The sequence below is a fragment of the Corvus kubaryi genome, unplaced genomic scaffold (assembly GCF_017639235.1).
Source record: "Corvus kubaryi isolate FWS band 111438036 unplaced genomic scaffold, C.kubaryi_AGA036_p1.0 37398, whole genome shotgun sequence".
Classification (NCBI taxonomy): domain Eukaryota; kingdom Metazoa; phylum Chordata; class Aves; order Passeriformes; family Corvidae; genus Corvus; species Corvus kubaryi.
In genome coordinates, this window is record NW_024581137.1 from 38,373,481 (window position 1) to 38,388,715 (window position 15,235).

Sequence of the window (15,235 nt, forward strand, 5' to 3'; positions counted from 1 at the left end):
GTGACTTCAAGGGAACCAGATTAAGATGACCTCAAAATGTGTGATGCCACCCAAGTAGTTTGGACATACTGATTCCTCTGTGTTATCATGGCATGTCCACACATAAAAATTTGACCTTATCAAGGTTGAGAAAGTTTTACCATTCACACCAAAGGGATCAGGATACTATACTTGTTATTTCTTGGATAAATGCTGTCAAGTTTGACAATGACAAGAGGAACTTTTTTTCACTGGTATATACAGGATAATCACTTATATGCATTTCCCACTGCTGCAGTCTTTTACCTAATTTCGTATTTCTATGTTCTTAACATCCTCCTCGTAAAGCATCCTTGTATATTTATAGTTATTTTATCAGTTAAGGAACAGATGCACTGAAAAGCAAAACAGCTGCCTAAGATCAAAAAGATTGTGAGGCTCAATGGCAAAAAAAAAAAAAAAAGAAAAAAAAAAAAAAAAAGGCAGGAACAAAGACCCAGATTAGCCACAGTCGCTTTTATATTCCAAGAAACTGGTAAATTCCCAACATCATTGCAAGATATTCAACAGGTGAAATCTCTCTTCATTCTTCTGGAAGACTTCAGTGACTCAAAACCCAACCCTGGAAACTATAAATGTTTGTCTGTAAAAGATTTTCAAAATGGACCAGCAAATTACACCATCAGTGATTTTCAATGATAGAAGACTTGCATGTTTTCAAGTAAGAAATTACACTTCATAATACATACTGAAATTATGAAGAAGCAGTTACCTTCCAAATGAAAAGTCTCAAATTCTAGGATCACCAGTGACTGTGGTCCCTGATCTATGACATAATTGCAGTTCAGATTGTTATCATACTGTCTAGGATAGTTTGGAGAGACAATACGACCTTCAGGGCTGGTGAAATTTGCTCCACATCCTGCAAACAAATAAATAAAGCACAGTTATAATCTGGAGATTATATTATTCTGGGTTTACAGTAAGAAACCCAATAATGGACACAAGGACCTCACCTCTCCTGGTGAAAAAACCAAGGAGAGCAGCATATACCATGATGGCAAAAGCAGGTTTTACACATACACAGAGCAGTGTTTTTGGGAAGTGTAGGGCTTTCCTGCCTAGAGTGTCACATTCTTGCATAAAACCAGGCCATAGGCCTGCAGCCCACTGACCAGAAGGACACAGCACTGCTCTTCTTGTGGGTGTGGAGCCTGCACATTTCAAAATCCCTCAGTACATACAAACGTATCTGAATTGGAGGGGGGGTTATTGGGGCACAGCAGCAGTTCAGCCTAATGCCCACATTAGTCTAAGTGGTGCCATTCTTGGCATCCAGGAAAATGCAGGCTGCCGTAAGGCCATCTCTGCATTGCTTTGCTAGATGCAGAGCCAGGAAAGGTTTGCCATGCAGAAATTTTCAGACACACAGAACAGTTCATTTTCATGGAGCTCCTTTGGATCCTAACGACTTGCATGGCCTTTGTTTCTCTTTTTTTAAGACAAAAGCTTAAAAGAATGCAGTACACAGTGAAATGCTGGTATAAGATTAGGAACAGGCAGATGAAGCCTGTGACTGTCTCCACTAAGAGATTGTTAGATGTTACTGACAATGTTAGTGCAAACATAAAACCAAAAGTGGTTTCAATTCAGAATTCTGTCTGCTTCAATAGTGTTTCCCTCTAAGTACTTAGTTTCTCTCTGTTTTAATCTGAATCCCATGAAGGGCAAGTGGTTTCCTTTGGCAGCATCCTACAAAAAAACCCAAGCAACCAACAGCAGCTGAGCAGTACCTTTTCTACTTCTGGTGCGTTTGACCATCACAAAGCACATGCCATTAGGTTAAAGAAATTTCTTTTTAAGAAATGTAAAGCTTTAGTTTCCATGCAGTTTAACTATCAATTTTTTAAATTTAAAGCTTGGTCATTCTTTTCAGCACACTGGGAAGGCAAAGGTGGCTGAGAATAATTACAAAGTTAGGGCTGCATCTTGGGCAAGTCCAACACTAGAGTTCATTGCATTCAGTAAGGAAACTCTTGGTTTACAAATCTGGGCAGAGGCTTCAATGTCTTGTTGGATCACAGTCTGAATTGCTACACGCAGGTCAAACTAATCCCAAATGGACCAACAGAGCAGCCGTCTGGCTTTAATATTACTTACTGCTTGTGAAAGACGCGGAGAAACCTGGCGCAGGAGCATCCTGAGACTGAAATACTGTAGTTATCACATTGTTTGGAGCAACAACGGGATCAGGAGCTGAACTTCCACATCCTGTGGCTAACAAAGCTGCTGCTTCTTCATTATTTCCTCTCCACACCTGGCAGGGCCAGATTGGAAATGGTTTAGTGCTTTTAAAGCCTAAGTAGTTTGTGGGAACCCACCAGGAATTACACATGCAATTTTTCTTTCCATAGGCTTCGGGTAGGATTCATCTCACACTGAACCTAAGAGCTCTAAATTGGAGCTAATTACTATAGTCAGTGGAGATAAAAAGGTTCCTCCAAGGAGTGAATCACAGTGAATAACTTAGGGTGCCAGGGACCTCTGAAAGGTATCTGGAGGTCATTTGCTTGAACCCCTCCTGGTAACAGAGCAAATATAGATCAGGTCCAGGGGACAAGAGAAAAACATTTTATGCATATCATTACCTACTTCCATTTTGTTTCTGCCTACTTAACTCCATACAATCCATGAATATGCATATCTGTGCATACAAGGCATTATTACATGCAATCCTCATGTTAGTCAGTAAATAAAAATCAAAGCTGTCATGCTAGGGTAACATGCAGGCATCAGACTGTGAGATCTGGATCCTTAATACCTAGTGTTGCTAATATTGTTTTTTAAATTTTGCATTCACTTGTTCAGTGACAAGTATCAAATCAAGCAAAGAGTTAATAAAATAATAAAATAAAAAAATATATAATAAATAAAAAACCAATTTTTTTAAAAAATTATTACTTCAACTGCACCAATAGCCCATTGAAGCTCAATCAAACCATGCATCCAAAAAAGCACATGCAGGTTTAGGTAGGTATTTAAGTGAAATCCTCTTTAGCTAATTACTTAAATATGTGCTTGAGGCTCACAGTTTAAGTAGTGAATTTCAAGACAGATGTAAAATGAAACACAGGTATAAATGTTTGATGTTCCTAAACATTTAAATATTTTCCTGAATCATGTTTTTTATTGACAGGATTTAAAATGTCTGTTTAAATAATGAATTATTTACTCTAATAATAAAATTACTTTTGTTGATGTGTTTGAACAGTTTTTTACTGTAGTTCATACCAAAAATATATTAAATCATATCTGATGTTTAAAATAAAGTGTTTGAAGAAACTGAGTGGAAATAGTACAACCACATGAATTGTGATTTCTCTAAGCAACCATCCTAGAAAGGGTTAGCCAAGGGTTAGTCTGTAAGTGTAATCGTATGAATCACCTTATTCTTGTGACCAGGTGTTTGAGGCAATGGATGCTCAAAGGATTAATTATAGAGTCTGTAGCCTGGCCAAGGTTTTGCAGTGTCACTATTGATTTTGGATTACTCTCTTTTGGCTGCTCAGTTTGGAATAAATGGAAGAAACTTACATCATTCTACAACTTTTCAGACACTGTCGTACATCTCAAATTGGACATTCAGAAAAGGAAGTGGACATCAAAAATTTCAGATCTTTCTCTATGGAGAAAATCTCCAATTGACATAGTTTTGCTTATGTAATTCAGGGCAGTTTAGGAATCTAAAATTAAACACTTTTACTGAGTGGCATTAAGACTTTCATATTAGTGAAATGTATTGTAACATTGCATCAATTAATTTTTGGAGCAGGTTATGAAAAGACAAACCTAATAGCTGTGGGGTTTTTATCACAGCCTTAAAAATGAGTGCAACTGTGGTTTTTAAGTTGGTAGGTACAGATCAGATGTACAGCTGTTCAAGTCTTCCTACATGTTGTGAAATTATGTTTGCCCTTTATTTCAAGTGGGAGTTGTACTGCTGGGGAGAAAATGAGCACAAAACCACTGAACATATGCCAAATGCCTGAGAAAAGAATGACACTGAAAAATTCAAAGCATGTCCACTCTATTCTATTGCTGTATAAAAAGGAGGAGTAGTGCAACCTGGACAGTCTAAACACTTATAAAGAAGTTTGGTAGAATTACAGTGTGACATTCCAGGGTTTTTTATTCACTGGAGTAATTGAAAAGATCTTTTCTTTACGCTATATTTTCTCATTCTTTTCTGGTTGTGAAATAATAGATGTCTTCTTTATATTTTTCATTTTTGGGGAAGCATGTAGGGTGATGGGACCCTCCTGGAGGAACCTCAAGAACTGATGAAAATTAAAATTATATACAGGCCAGTTCACAAAGCACACAGAAAATGGACTGTATGATACAAGAACTTTAGTTTGTATTTCCCAAACTTTGTGCCTTGACAATCTAAACCATAACAAATGTAAAACAGGGTTCTGAAATCATGACTTCTTAAAGCACTGCTCTGCTGATCTAACCTCAACAATTATTTTACCTTCACATAACTGCTCTGGCAGCTTCCATTGCTGTCTGGAATCTGGAAGTTACTGTGGAAGTTCATCTCCAAGTGTTTGCTTTCATGCGTAATGATGGTCCATGTGCATCTGGTGTTCATGGGAAAGTTTTGAGGCCAATGAGGGGACTTGATTGTACCATTATCTGAATGAATGATTCCACCACAGCCTGGAAAAAATGGTAACAGATGGGAGAAATATTCAATATTTTTTGGTGGTGTTAGCTTTGAATGGTTGTTTGTTTCTGTGGCTGCAAGGGTGAGAGAGGAAAGCCCTGATACCCACTGAAACTTCATTTACCCCTCTTGAATTTCTTTTTCCCACCCCTGCAGCAGGGAGGTAGGTACATTCTGGAGGTGTTTCTTTGTACTTCACTTTATTTTCTTCACAAGCTCATTCTCCTTGCCACTTCATAGCCTTTTGCAAGGTCCATCTATATACTTGTCATGGGTTAGCAAGCATAGTCCCGGAAGTGATGTTCTTGCAAATGGGTGCTTACAGCTTCCTCTGTGACCTGACAGAACCTATCAGCTGGCCAGTTTGAATATGGACAATTCTTTAAGCAACTTAAAGTTGTGGCCACCTCTGTGATCCACACTTAAGAATAGACAAACCCTGAGGTAGAGTCTCTGTCTCGTTTCTGGTGCTGGGACAGGTGGCTGCGGGCCCCGTACGGGGGCCAGCGGGCCCGGCCCAGGCCCTGCTCGGGCAAGGCTGGGCTGGGCCATGGCCATCCTGGAGCTGATGGGCCCTGTTCCACCCACGGAACGTTCCTCCTCCCCTTCCCCCCCCCACAGCCCTGCTGTGGGCAGCCAGAGCAGCTCGGCTCCCCCTCTCCAGTGCAGCCGAAATTCAGCTGAAGCTGCACCGCTGTCTGGCAGAGATCATGTGACCAACAGCGATAAGCGAAATTCCAGCTGCAAGGCCTGGGCGAGATTAACCCTTTTAGTACTGTAAAGAGCTGAAAACCTGAGGGAAGAGAAAGAGGAGATGCTTAAAGCTGAAATTCTGTTGTAAAGCTATGATATATCAGAATACTCATTGTAATTTCATGAAGGCATGGGGGGTGGGGCGTTCAACTTGCACTTGTGAGCAAAAGCACCTGCGCTGAGATAGGCAGATGCTGAAGCAGCTGTAATTTCATAAGAAGTTTGAACAGGGAGAGATGGAAGTGATGAGGACTTTTGCTCCAAATGGAAAAGGAGAAAACCTCAGTTCCTAGAGATGCTCCCAGAGATAGTCCTAAAGATGAAGATGAGGAGGACCCTTTGCCCCCAGGGAAGGAGAAGGGCCTCTGTTCTTAGAGATGAAATGCTCCCAGAGATGGGTGAAGAGAACTTTTGTTTCTGAATGGCTCAACCTTAAAATTGTACCCCAAAAACTTCAAGAGTGGACCCTCGAAAGCAGTTGTGGGAAAAGCTGCAAGTCGGGGAAGGGACTCGCATGCGAGCAGAGAACCAACCCGGGCGGCTGTCTCGTGATAATGTTTTCATAGCATGGGCAAGAGAGACTCCTCTTCCTGAATGGACTGAACAAGGTTATTATGGATGTGGTAAACAGACTGAACATCTGAAGGGTTTTCTTTTTACATTGTCAGTGGGAGAAAGGCGGAAGGTGGGGGGAGGAGAAGTGTTCTGAAGGTGTGGTATGATCTTTTTTTCCTCCTCTTTTAGGTCTGTTAATAAACTTCTTTATATTCTTTCAAGTTTGGTGCCTGCTTTGCGTTTCTCCTAACTCTTATCTCACAGAAGGTAAACAGTAATGAGTATTTTAGACCAAACCACTACAATACTCCTGGCAATTTGAAGTGAATATTGCTTTGAAAGAGTGCAGGGGTCACAAATACATCTGAGGCTGTGTTGATTTCTCCCCACACCCCACTGCATGCACATTGTGACAGCCATTCAGAAAAGCACTCTAGGGAAAAAAACAATCCACTGTTATATCCTTTTTTCTTCTCACTCTGCAACATGCAAATATTGCAGTTCCACATGTGAATCTATTCAAGCTACATCCGTTTACCCAGGGCAAAATGGTGACTTCCCTGGTCCAGGCAGCCCTGTGGATCTCAGTGGAATTATGGGGAGTGCTGAAAAACATGCCTTTAAAAATTGCTAACAGATTCATTTATAAAGGGGAATAGCTGGTCATGGCTCTGTGGCAGCTCATGTTTTTATACATAAAAAGTTTAGTTAATTTGAAACATATTTGCAAATACCATGCCAAGAATAATTTACTAGGGCTATGCGTACAGTACTAGAAACCCCTTATTATTTCAGATGCAATGTAGTAAAAGGACGAATAAAGAGCAAAAAAAAAGGGTTTGTAACATCCTACTTTTTCCTCTTAATTGAAAAAATATATAATAGCTTTAAAAGGAAGATTTTATTTTTTGTTCTTTTGTGTTAGAAATGGCAAATGTGTTTAGAAGGATGTGAAGCCAAGTTTTGGTCACACATACAGAATGTGTGACCCACAGATTCTCAGTGAACAAATGAGAAGAAAGCTGAAGAAAGTAAATTAGGTATATATAGAAAAGAAAACTTTCACAGAGAGAATACTGCCTATGCACATGGCAGGTGTAGGCTAATGTCTACTACACCATTGAAAAGTGGGCTTCATTGCACATGAAATCTCAGGGACATCAGGGAATGGTGTCAAAAACTTGCTAAAGTGACTGTATATTCATGCAAGCACAGAGTATTGATATGCTTAAGAAGACACTCCATCAACTAACTGTGTGAATACAGCTACATCATTAGTGGACAGAAAGCTGATCAGGATCTGCCAGAAGGTTTGCAGCTGGAGTTGACACTAGGAAGCATATGCCAGCTCTGTACTGAGGTAGGATGGCATGGTGATTTCTGCCCTGCCACCATCTGCCACATCTACACATGCCTTTAGTCCTTCAGTGACTTCCTGAAGCATACTGCACAAACGGTGAGCTGCCTTATTTGTTTTTTGTAATCCAGAGTGATGATGATTTCAAGAGAAAGAAGATAGCTTTGAGAAATGTACCATTCAATCCTGCATGTATACCGCCATCAAAAGTGTACCAACATCTCCATCACAGTGCAAGAGTTCTAGGCTCTTGTCATATGTGCGCTTTGAGAAGTTCTGTCTGCCTCTCTGTTTTGGAACTCACTTCTTCCTAGTTTTAAGTGTTTAAACCAAATCAAACTGTGGAACAATTGTTATTCATGAAGTGAAATGTCTCATAGTCCTTGACAATAGATACCACTGCTGGGAGGGTAATGGTGATGGTATCAATTTACAGCCATCAAGAAACTGCCAGTAGGAGGCTTAAAAAGTACAAAATCTATCCAAATTTGAATTCTTTGTGTGAGATCAGAAAGCACTAGATTAATACTTGAATTTTTTAGTACTGGCTCCTTTCAGGGATCCTGAAGATGATGGCATGCATTTCTTTTGTTCTTTAACGTGAACTTACCTAAAGATTCTGCTGTCCATGTTGCATAAAAGCCACCTCCTTGAACTGAGTGATCAGAGTTAAAGATGACGACTAGCTTGTTGGAACCAGACCGAATAGTCCCAGGTGAGGTGTTTCCACAATACTTTCCTATGACAGGAGACCCTGGAGAGCCACCATTCAGGATAGTAACAGAATCCCACTTACAAAGTGAATGGTTTTCAACGTGGAAAGCTGTAAAAGTAAGCTGCAACATACAAAGGTGACATTCAGTTCCTAAAACCAGTCACTCTAGGGGAGGGTTTAGAGCAATTTCAGACAGATCCTGTAGCCATCATGGCACAATAATTTGTGGGTGCACTCAGAAGTCTTCTTCATGATGCTTTCCTGCAAGTATTGATTGGAATCTTGCCACTACAAGTAACAGCAGCTACTTAACTTGAAGAAACAAGTGGAAGAGGAATTAATATGTTCAAAACTGGCATTATTGTGACTTTAACATATTTTGAAACTAAGTATGTGCTTCAAAACAGTGTTGAATATGTATAGGTGTTGAACCACTTTCCTGCACTCAGTTTCTGTTCATGAAATGTAAGTAGCTATGCAAGCAGAAGGCCTTGAATTTTTTTCTTCCTATTATTTCAAATCAATATACTAACATTTGCTAAAAATAATGTTAGTTTCCACCAAAACAGAAACAGTTCCATGGTTTGTTCCTGTGGGCCTGGATGCGTTGCATAAACAGACTGGGCTGGACAGGCAGCCTCTGAGCCTGTCTGCCTCCCACACTGATGTCATTTGTCCTTGGAGAGATATGCTCACGGGTGGGATTTTCAGTTCAAACATTCAGATTGCTGATCCTGTAGACTCCTGGTTTGTTGATGCTGAAATATTGATGTACGCTAGTTACTGCCTGGCTCTGTTTCCATCAGTTTTGGGGTTTTTAAACCAGTTTCAGGAGCAGGATCTTTGTAGAAAAGTTTAGCAAATACACAGTATTTTTTCCTGTACCTTTTGTGTGTCTTCATTTCCAAAAGAACCTGTCTAAGACTAAATAAAAATTTAGCTGCAATAGTTTAAATTCAAAACTTTGCCAGCAACTGAAACTGGCAGCTTATACTGGAAAAAATTAGTCTGCCTTCACTGAGAGTGCAGCTACTCAGTTCTTTCAAAACAGAAATCTGCTTTCATCTGATTAAAATTAGTTCTGCTTTAAACTAGTTTGTGGATTAAATAGAAATCTTGTGTTCTACTAAAATAATCCTGTATTCCCTGAAATAAGTACATAGGCAGTGGTCAGGATATCATGTAGCAGAATAATTAGGACTATGGGTTTGCATTTCTAACCTTCGGAGTTGTAAGCAAGGAAAACATGATAGGGAAATTCGTGAAAGACATTACATATGAAAATCTGCAATGTGTTTTCACAAAACTGCTTTTCTGACCTGAACCATAAATGTCACTGATTGGATCTGTGCTTGCAAGAATCAGTCAAATAATTCAGTGAATTAAGTTTTGCACTGCTTGGCCATAAAGGTGCTTAAATTGGTCTGTCAGGAGTTTGACTCAAGAAAGTAGCACCTCAGGCAGACTTTTAATACTTATTGGGAAATAAGAGCAACACTTTATTGATGTACCTTGTACCAGAAATCATATTATGTTCCAGATTAACCAGTAACACACAAAAGTAACTTTCTAGTGGCTTGAAACTTTCCAGCAGAGAAGAAAAACCTTCAGCCTCATTTATTTTCATGACAGTGAGAATATCAAAGAACATCTAATAAAATTAGTTATTTCAGCTTTGTAAACATAGAAAGTCATCATTTAAAGGAGAATTCAGTGCCGTGTTTAGGGATCAAGTTATCCTAGGATCTTTCTGCTTTTCAGAAAGAACTATCTGGTTTTGTTGTGCTATCTTCATTCCCTCTTTTAGGTAAAGTCAATGGGAAGGTATTTCATTCCTCCACATTTCTGACTTTCCAAATTTTCTCAAATCTGTTCTTCAAAACTCAGAAGGTACTTCTCACACTGTCTGCTGTGCACACAATTGTGACATGTTACTCACAGTGATGGTTTCACCTTCAGGGGCTTCCAACACCCAGGAGCAGTGATTCAGATTGCTGTAAGGCTCTGGGTAGTTAGGGCTTGAGATAACTCCCCTTTCACCTGACTGTATACCACCACAGGCTGAAAAAAAAAAGTAACATTCCAATATGTTTTTGGAACTGAACACTATAATCAAATGAATGAAAGATTTTTCAGCTTGTAATAGTACTGAAATATATTTAAGTTGTACTGATAGAGACAAAAAAGAACAATTTATCTGGGAAATTCCAAGTTTTAAAATCTTTGTCATTGAATAGTGAGTAAAAAGATGCAATGACCTTGAAACTTTGCATTTATTCTGATACTTAATATAACACTGCAAAACCTTTGCCAGCTGATACATCTGCCTCTCCACCTTATCTTCCATTTATCTCACTCTTAAGCCAACCAGCGCCATTCTTGGACCAACACAATGAAGCCAAAAAGTTTCTGATGTGTCTAGATAAGCCCAAGGGCTAAATTCAGCTGTGACAGGAAGAGTAGTTGTTTGGGCACCTAAATGGCAAAGTAGTGTAATTTGCAGTGATACAGCTTCAAGTGGATTTCAAAATGTGTGCAAAGGTTCAAGCAGCAGAATGCATTTCAGCTCTGCTAGCACTCCAGAGACCTATTTGAAGTAAGTCAAACTTGGCTGGTATCACCTGTTACATCCCTATTCCCAAGAGCAACCAGCTGTTCTGAGTGTTGCACAGCATTGCAAAAACTCAAAACGTGGTTTGGGGAATGGCAACAGTGAGGCAGAAAATAAATCCGAGAGTTCAACGCTTTGGAAGCATATAAATAGTAGCAAGCACTGTGTAACTTTTGAGGACCTCTTTGAGAGTTGATCCCATCATGACTATTCTCCGTATCACCAAATGACTAGCAACATTCCCCAGGAGTGCCTCAGTGAGCCAAGGCAGCAGTCTATCAAGCCATTTACCTTCAAAGGTGTAATGGGCCAAGAATCCTTTATCTTCTCTGTTTTCATCACTTAAAAAGTGTACCCACACCTGGGGGGCAGCTATAACTAGTGGCACAGATGGTGCAGACTGACCACAAAGCCTGGCTATTAGCTCTCCATCAGCATCCCCTAAATAAAGAAAGTAAAAAAATATAAACACAACACTTTTTGAGTCCTAAAAGAGCGACAATAACATAAAGGAATAGTGCAAACATGCAATTCATTGTGTTTTGACAAGAAAACAGAGAAGAGTACATATCACACAGTAACTGATTATTTGTTATGGATATGAGCAGAGTGTTGCAGTTCATTGCTGAGATCTAAATCTTGGCAACAAAAAAGTTCACTCCAAAGCTATATTAATGATCCTTTTATTATCCTGGACTCCTTTTCTCCCCGTCATGCCATCCTGCACACTTTCATATGTCATATCAGACACACAGAAACCTCACTGTTCTGCCCCAAAACTACAGATCTTTTGGGGCAGAACAGTGGAAAGAGATGGCCTAAAGACCGTATCACATGGACACCTATTGAACCTTTGTTTTTGTGAAATCCTCATTAATGTCAACAGGGATTTTGAGTTTTCTGCTATATAGAGATGTGCATGACCCATGAACAAGCTGTCATCACTGTATTAATAGTGGGCATCTCAAAAGAATTTTGCACATCTCAGCTCCATTTGGGGTCTCTTGGGTAACTTAAAGTTGAATTAGACCTTTCCCTAACTACGTATCTGCTGTATCAAGGGTCTTAAAGAGCACCTGCCTGAGTGTAGTGGTATTCTGCACTGCTGCATCTCATTGCTCATTAAATCTTACTTGTCAGCATACACAGATGAATGAGGGTATTCTGCTTTTGACACCAGACTAGATGTGAAACTGGAGTTCCATTATTAGTGCTGAAATGAACACTACTATTTAGACGACAAAACTGTGTAGAACAAAGCAAGACTACACTTTCTTCCCTTTTCTTTGATTGTATTGCCTGCAGGCCTGAGGTTCACAATAAAGTGAGAGTAGCAGGAATGGATGAGTAACACAGCCGATATATTTTACTATTTCTTTCTTTGAGTTTTCTTTCTATTATTTCCCAGCTCCAGTGCATACATGGGAGAGAACTGCTAGGCTACAGAGCTATGCAGGCTCTGGCTCTACACAGGACAAACTGATGTTATACAGCCAAGAGCTCTTGCTCAAATGAGTGCAGATATGGATGTGACAGATTCCCACTTTACCTTTTCACATGTTTCAGAAAGCATTTCCTGGTAAATTAAAACCTGCTCTCTCTGGGACTCACATGTACAGCCTTTCTGTGAAGAAAACAGCTGCAGCTTTCATACTACACTTGGCAATAGCAGAATGACATTCATATGACATTTCCAGTTGCTTGCTCTTGTGGATAGATAAAGATGCTCAAATATGCAGGGATATTACTGGTGCATTAATCCTGTGATTTTTTTTTTCCTTTTAAATGCTTTAGTCTCTGTTTTGCAATGCATTCTCACAGGAAATATGGATTTCTTTTTGGAGAATCTTATAGAACACAAAAATGGGTCTGAAGTGGGCCTGCAGTCCAGAGGCTATGAATAATTAAAACATTCTTTACTCCATTCCTGCTGTCCCTGGAGATATTTCAGGACCAGGCAGAGAATGGGGAGTGGACCAAATAAATTGTTTTGAAGGCTGCAAATGCCATCTCTCAAGGAAGATTAAGTGAAATTCATATTGTCCCTTGTAAAGAGAGAGTCAGGTGAGTATTGCAAACAGCAAAACTATTTATCCCCCCAAGATGTCTATCCAGTTTTCCATTTTCTCCCCTGAAAGAACAGGTGACCAAATCCATGCATCCATCACTCTGGCAGTGAAATCCCACTTCTGATTGTGGATGCAACATGGGAGGCATGATATGAAAACTCTCAAATGTACAGATTCTACAACAGCCACTCCCTGCAAATATATATGAACCAGATTTGGCACAAACACAGTTGTACAACCAGAATCTTGATAGATTTATCCATTCTCCTGCTGAACATACAAACCTATTCGTAGCTCTAGGTAGTCATACTGGCAGTTCTGGTGACGTTCCAAGTGGAAATCCTCAAAAGATATATAAATGGATGAATTATAGTGGGAGGGATTTTTGATGATCCATTCACAGTTCAGGTTACTTGTGTAATTTATGATGCCATCATAACCAGGAGAAGAGAAATTCCCGCCTGCATATGCCATCAGGGTTCCCCCACAAACTGCAGAAACAAAATATAGTTTATTTAAAAGTAGTAATAATTCTTGCATGAGGAGATCTCATGCAAATAGTAATGATTCTTTCCCCTCTTTATTTAGGGATGCTCATATCAGAAAGCACATGTGCTGATTAGATCAAAACCTTTTCCATCTTCTTACTTTTTTATAATTTACTGCTGTGTGCAAGAGAATTCGAGTCCTCGAGTTTATTGGCAAGTCTTTAAAAACATGCATATAAACAAAGAATGATTATTTACAGTATAAATAAAATATTTCACCAGCGCTATCAATACAACAAGCATTATTTCATATTTTGATAAAATCTCACTACAGCTTCAGTTCACTATTGTCCAGCCCTACTCATTACCTAATTCTAGACTTAAGAGGAAATTTTCATGGAAGATACCCTCATGCCATAGTAGGATGCTTGGAGTGGGAGTTGGAAAATAAGTTCAAAAGACTAAAGCCTGCAGTAGTAAGGCTCTGCCAGCTGCCTCATCTCTGGAGGCTAGGCTTGCAAAAGTAGGTTAGCTGCACTCTTTCACAAGCTACAATAAATTAATTACCCCTCTGAGTAATAAGGAAGCACTTGAATTATTCAATTTGTCTATAGCACTATGCTTTTTGGAACCTTTCATGGAATAATGACACTTCAGACCATCTCTTACTCAAGACTAAGTACAAAACAATAAATCAGTAGGGAGAGCAGGGACTGTAATTCATACAGAGACACATGAAGTCCACTGCTCCCAGAGGTTCTCCATTTTTTTCAAGTCTTTTCAGCTAATTAAAGATACATATCTATTCCCATCTGGAGATGTAAGAGAAAAAATGGTATCAGAGGTTTATTATCTGTTCAGGTAAATTTTTTTTAGTATGTGCCAGTACTCTAGCTGTGAAATGACTCACCAAAGATCAATCACTTAAGTCAAAAACACACTACCTGCATCTTCACTAGAGGTGTATGAGACACTGAAGCCTCTGGTTGCATGGGACATATCTGTCACCAAAATGACTTTCATTTTGTTTCCAGTGGATTTCACCTCAGTGCCTGGATTTACCTCTCCACACAGTTTGGCCAGCTGGGGAGAGTTTTGCCCAAGGCCATTGTAAACCTGTGGGGTCAAAATAAACTCCAGTTACACCAATATACAGTCTTATGAGCATCTCCTGTATCATTTAACAGTGTTTACCATCTTTAAAACAAAGTTCACTGATGTCCCTCACAGGGGGTTAGTTCTCAAATCTACTTAAAACCTTGCAACAAACTTTCATTGCCTCGAATGGATGAGGCCCTGCAGTAAACATCAAAAATAATTTGCTTATTTTGGTGAAATACACACATATTCTCTCTTTCTCTCTCTCTTTCCTTCTTAAAACAGAAATTGAAATTGTTTTATTGAGAAGCATACTGTGTTTTAGCTCAATATTAATATATTCAATCACTTAATAATGCCAGCTACTGATCATAATAATTTAATTTCAAATCATCCTCTTTTTATTCTTGGTAAAGCCAACATCAGCTTCATCAAAATCCTCTCCAACATATTGAATGCTGGTGGGCATTTCTGATTATTTCACTTTTTGATGATCCAGAGATATTTTGCTCTGTTTCTTTCATGCACCCTTTAGCCTAGAAATTAATTTCCTTCTTTTTACTCTGCAGTTCAAGCAAGGCAGAAATGATGCTTCCCATTGAGACTTGGAATATATTAGAGTGTTGAAGGCATAAAAGCTGGCAGGAAAAATCTTCCTTTAAGAGATCATTAACTGGTAAAAAGCCAGCTCCCAAAGGTTTGTCTAAAGCATCTGTGAAGAAAAACACGGGAAACATCATCTACAAACCTCAAGGGATGGATAGCTATTTCAGCCCCCCATGCTTGTGCATGGATTGGCTTCTGATCATCCTACAGTTAATTTCCGTGTTTGCACTGCTTATCTGAACAAGTGGGAACCTAAACTCTACCTCACATTCCTG

At 39.3% G+C, this 15,235-nt stretch overlaps 1 protein-coding gene across 1 annotated transcript in view; it reads right to left on the bottom strand.

Annotated features, from left to right (window-relative positions):
• CUBN (cubilin) overlaps positions 1-15,235 on the bottom strand; it is a 145,653-nt gene that overhangs the window by 29,081 nt on the left and 101,337 nt on the right. Inside the window, exons 49-56 of the mRNA XM_042044038.1 lie at positions 14,201-14,372; positions 13,053-13,259; positions 10,991-11,140; positions 10,028-10,149; positions 7,984-8,209; positions 4,514-4,701; positions 2,140-2,296; positions 752-901 (exon numbers count right to left, since the gene is read on the bottom strand). Coding sequence (XP_041899972.1) covers positions 752-901; positions 2,140-2,296; positions 4,514-4,701; positions 7,984-8,209; positions 10,028-10,149; positions 10,991-11,140; positions 13,053-13,259; positions 14,201-14,372 — 1,372 coding nt within the window. The remainder of the gene's footprint in view (positions 1-751; positions 902-2,139; positions 2,297-4,513; positions 4,702-7,983; positions 8,210-10,027; positions 10,150-10,990; positions 11,141-13,052; positions 13,260-14,200; positions 14,373-15,235) is intronic.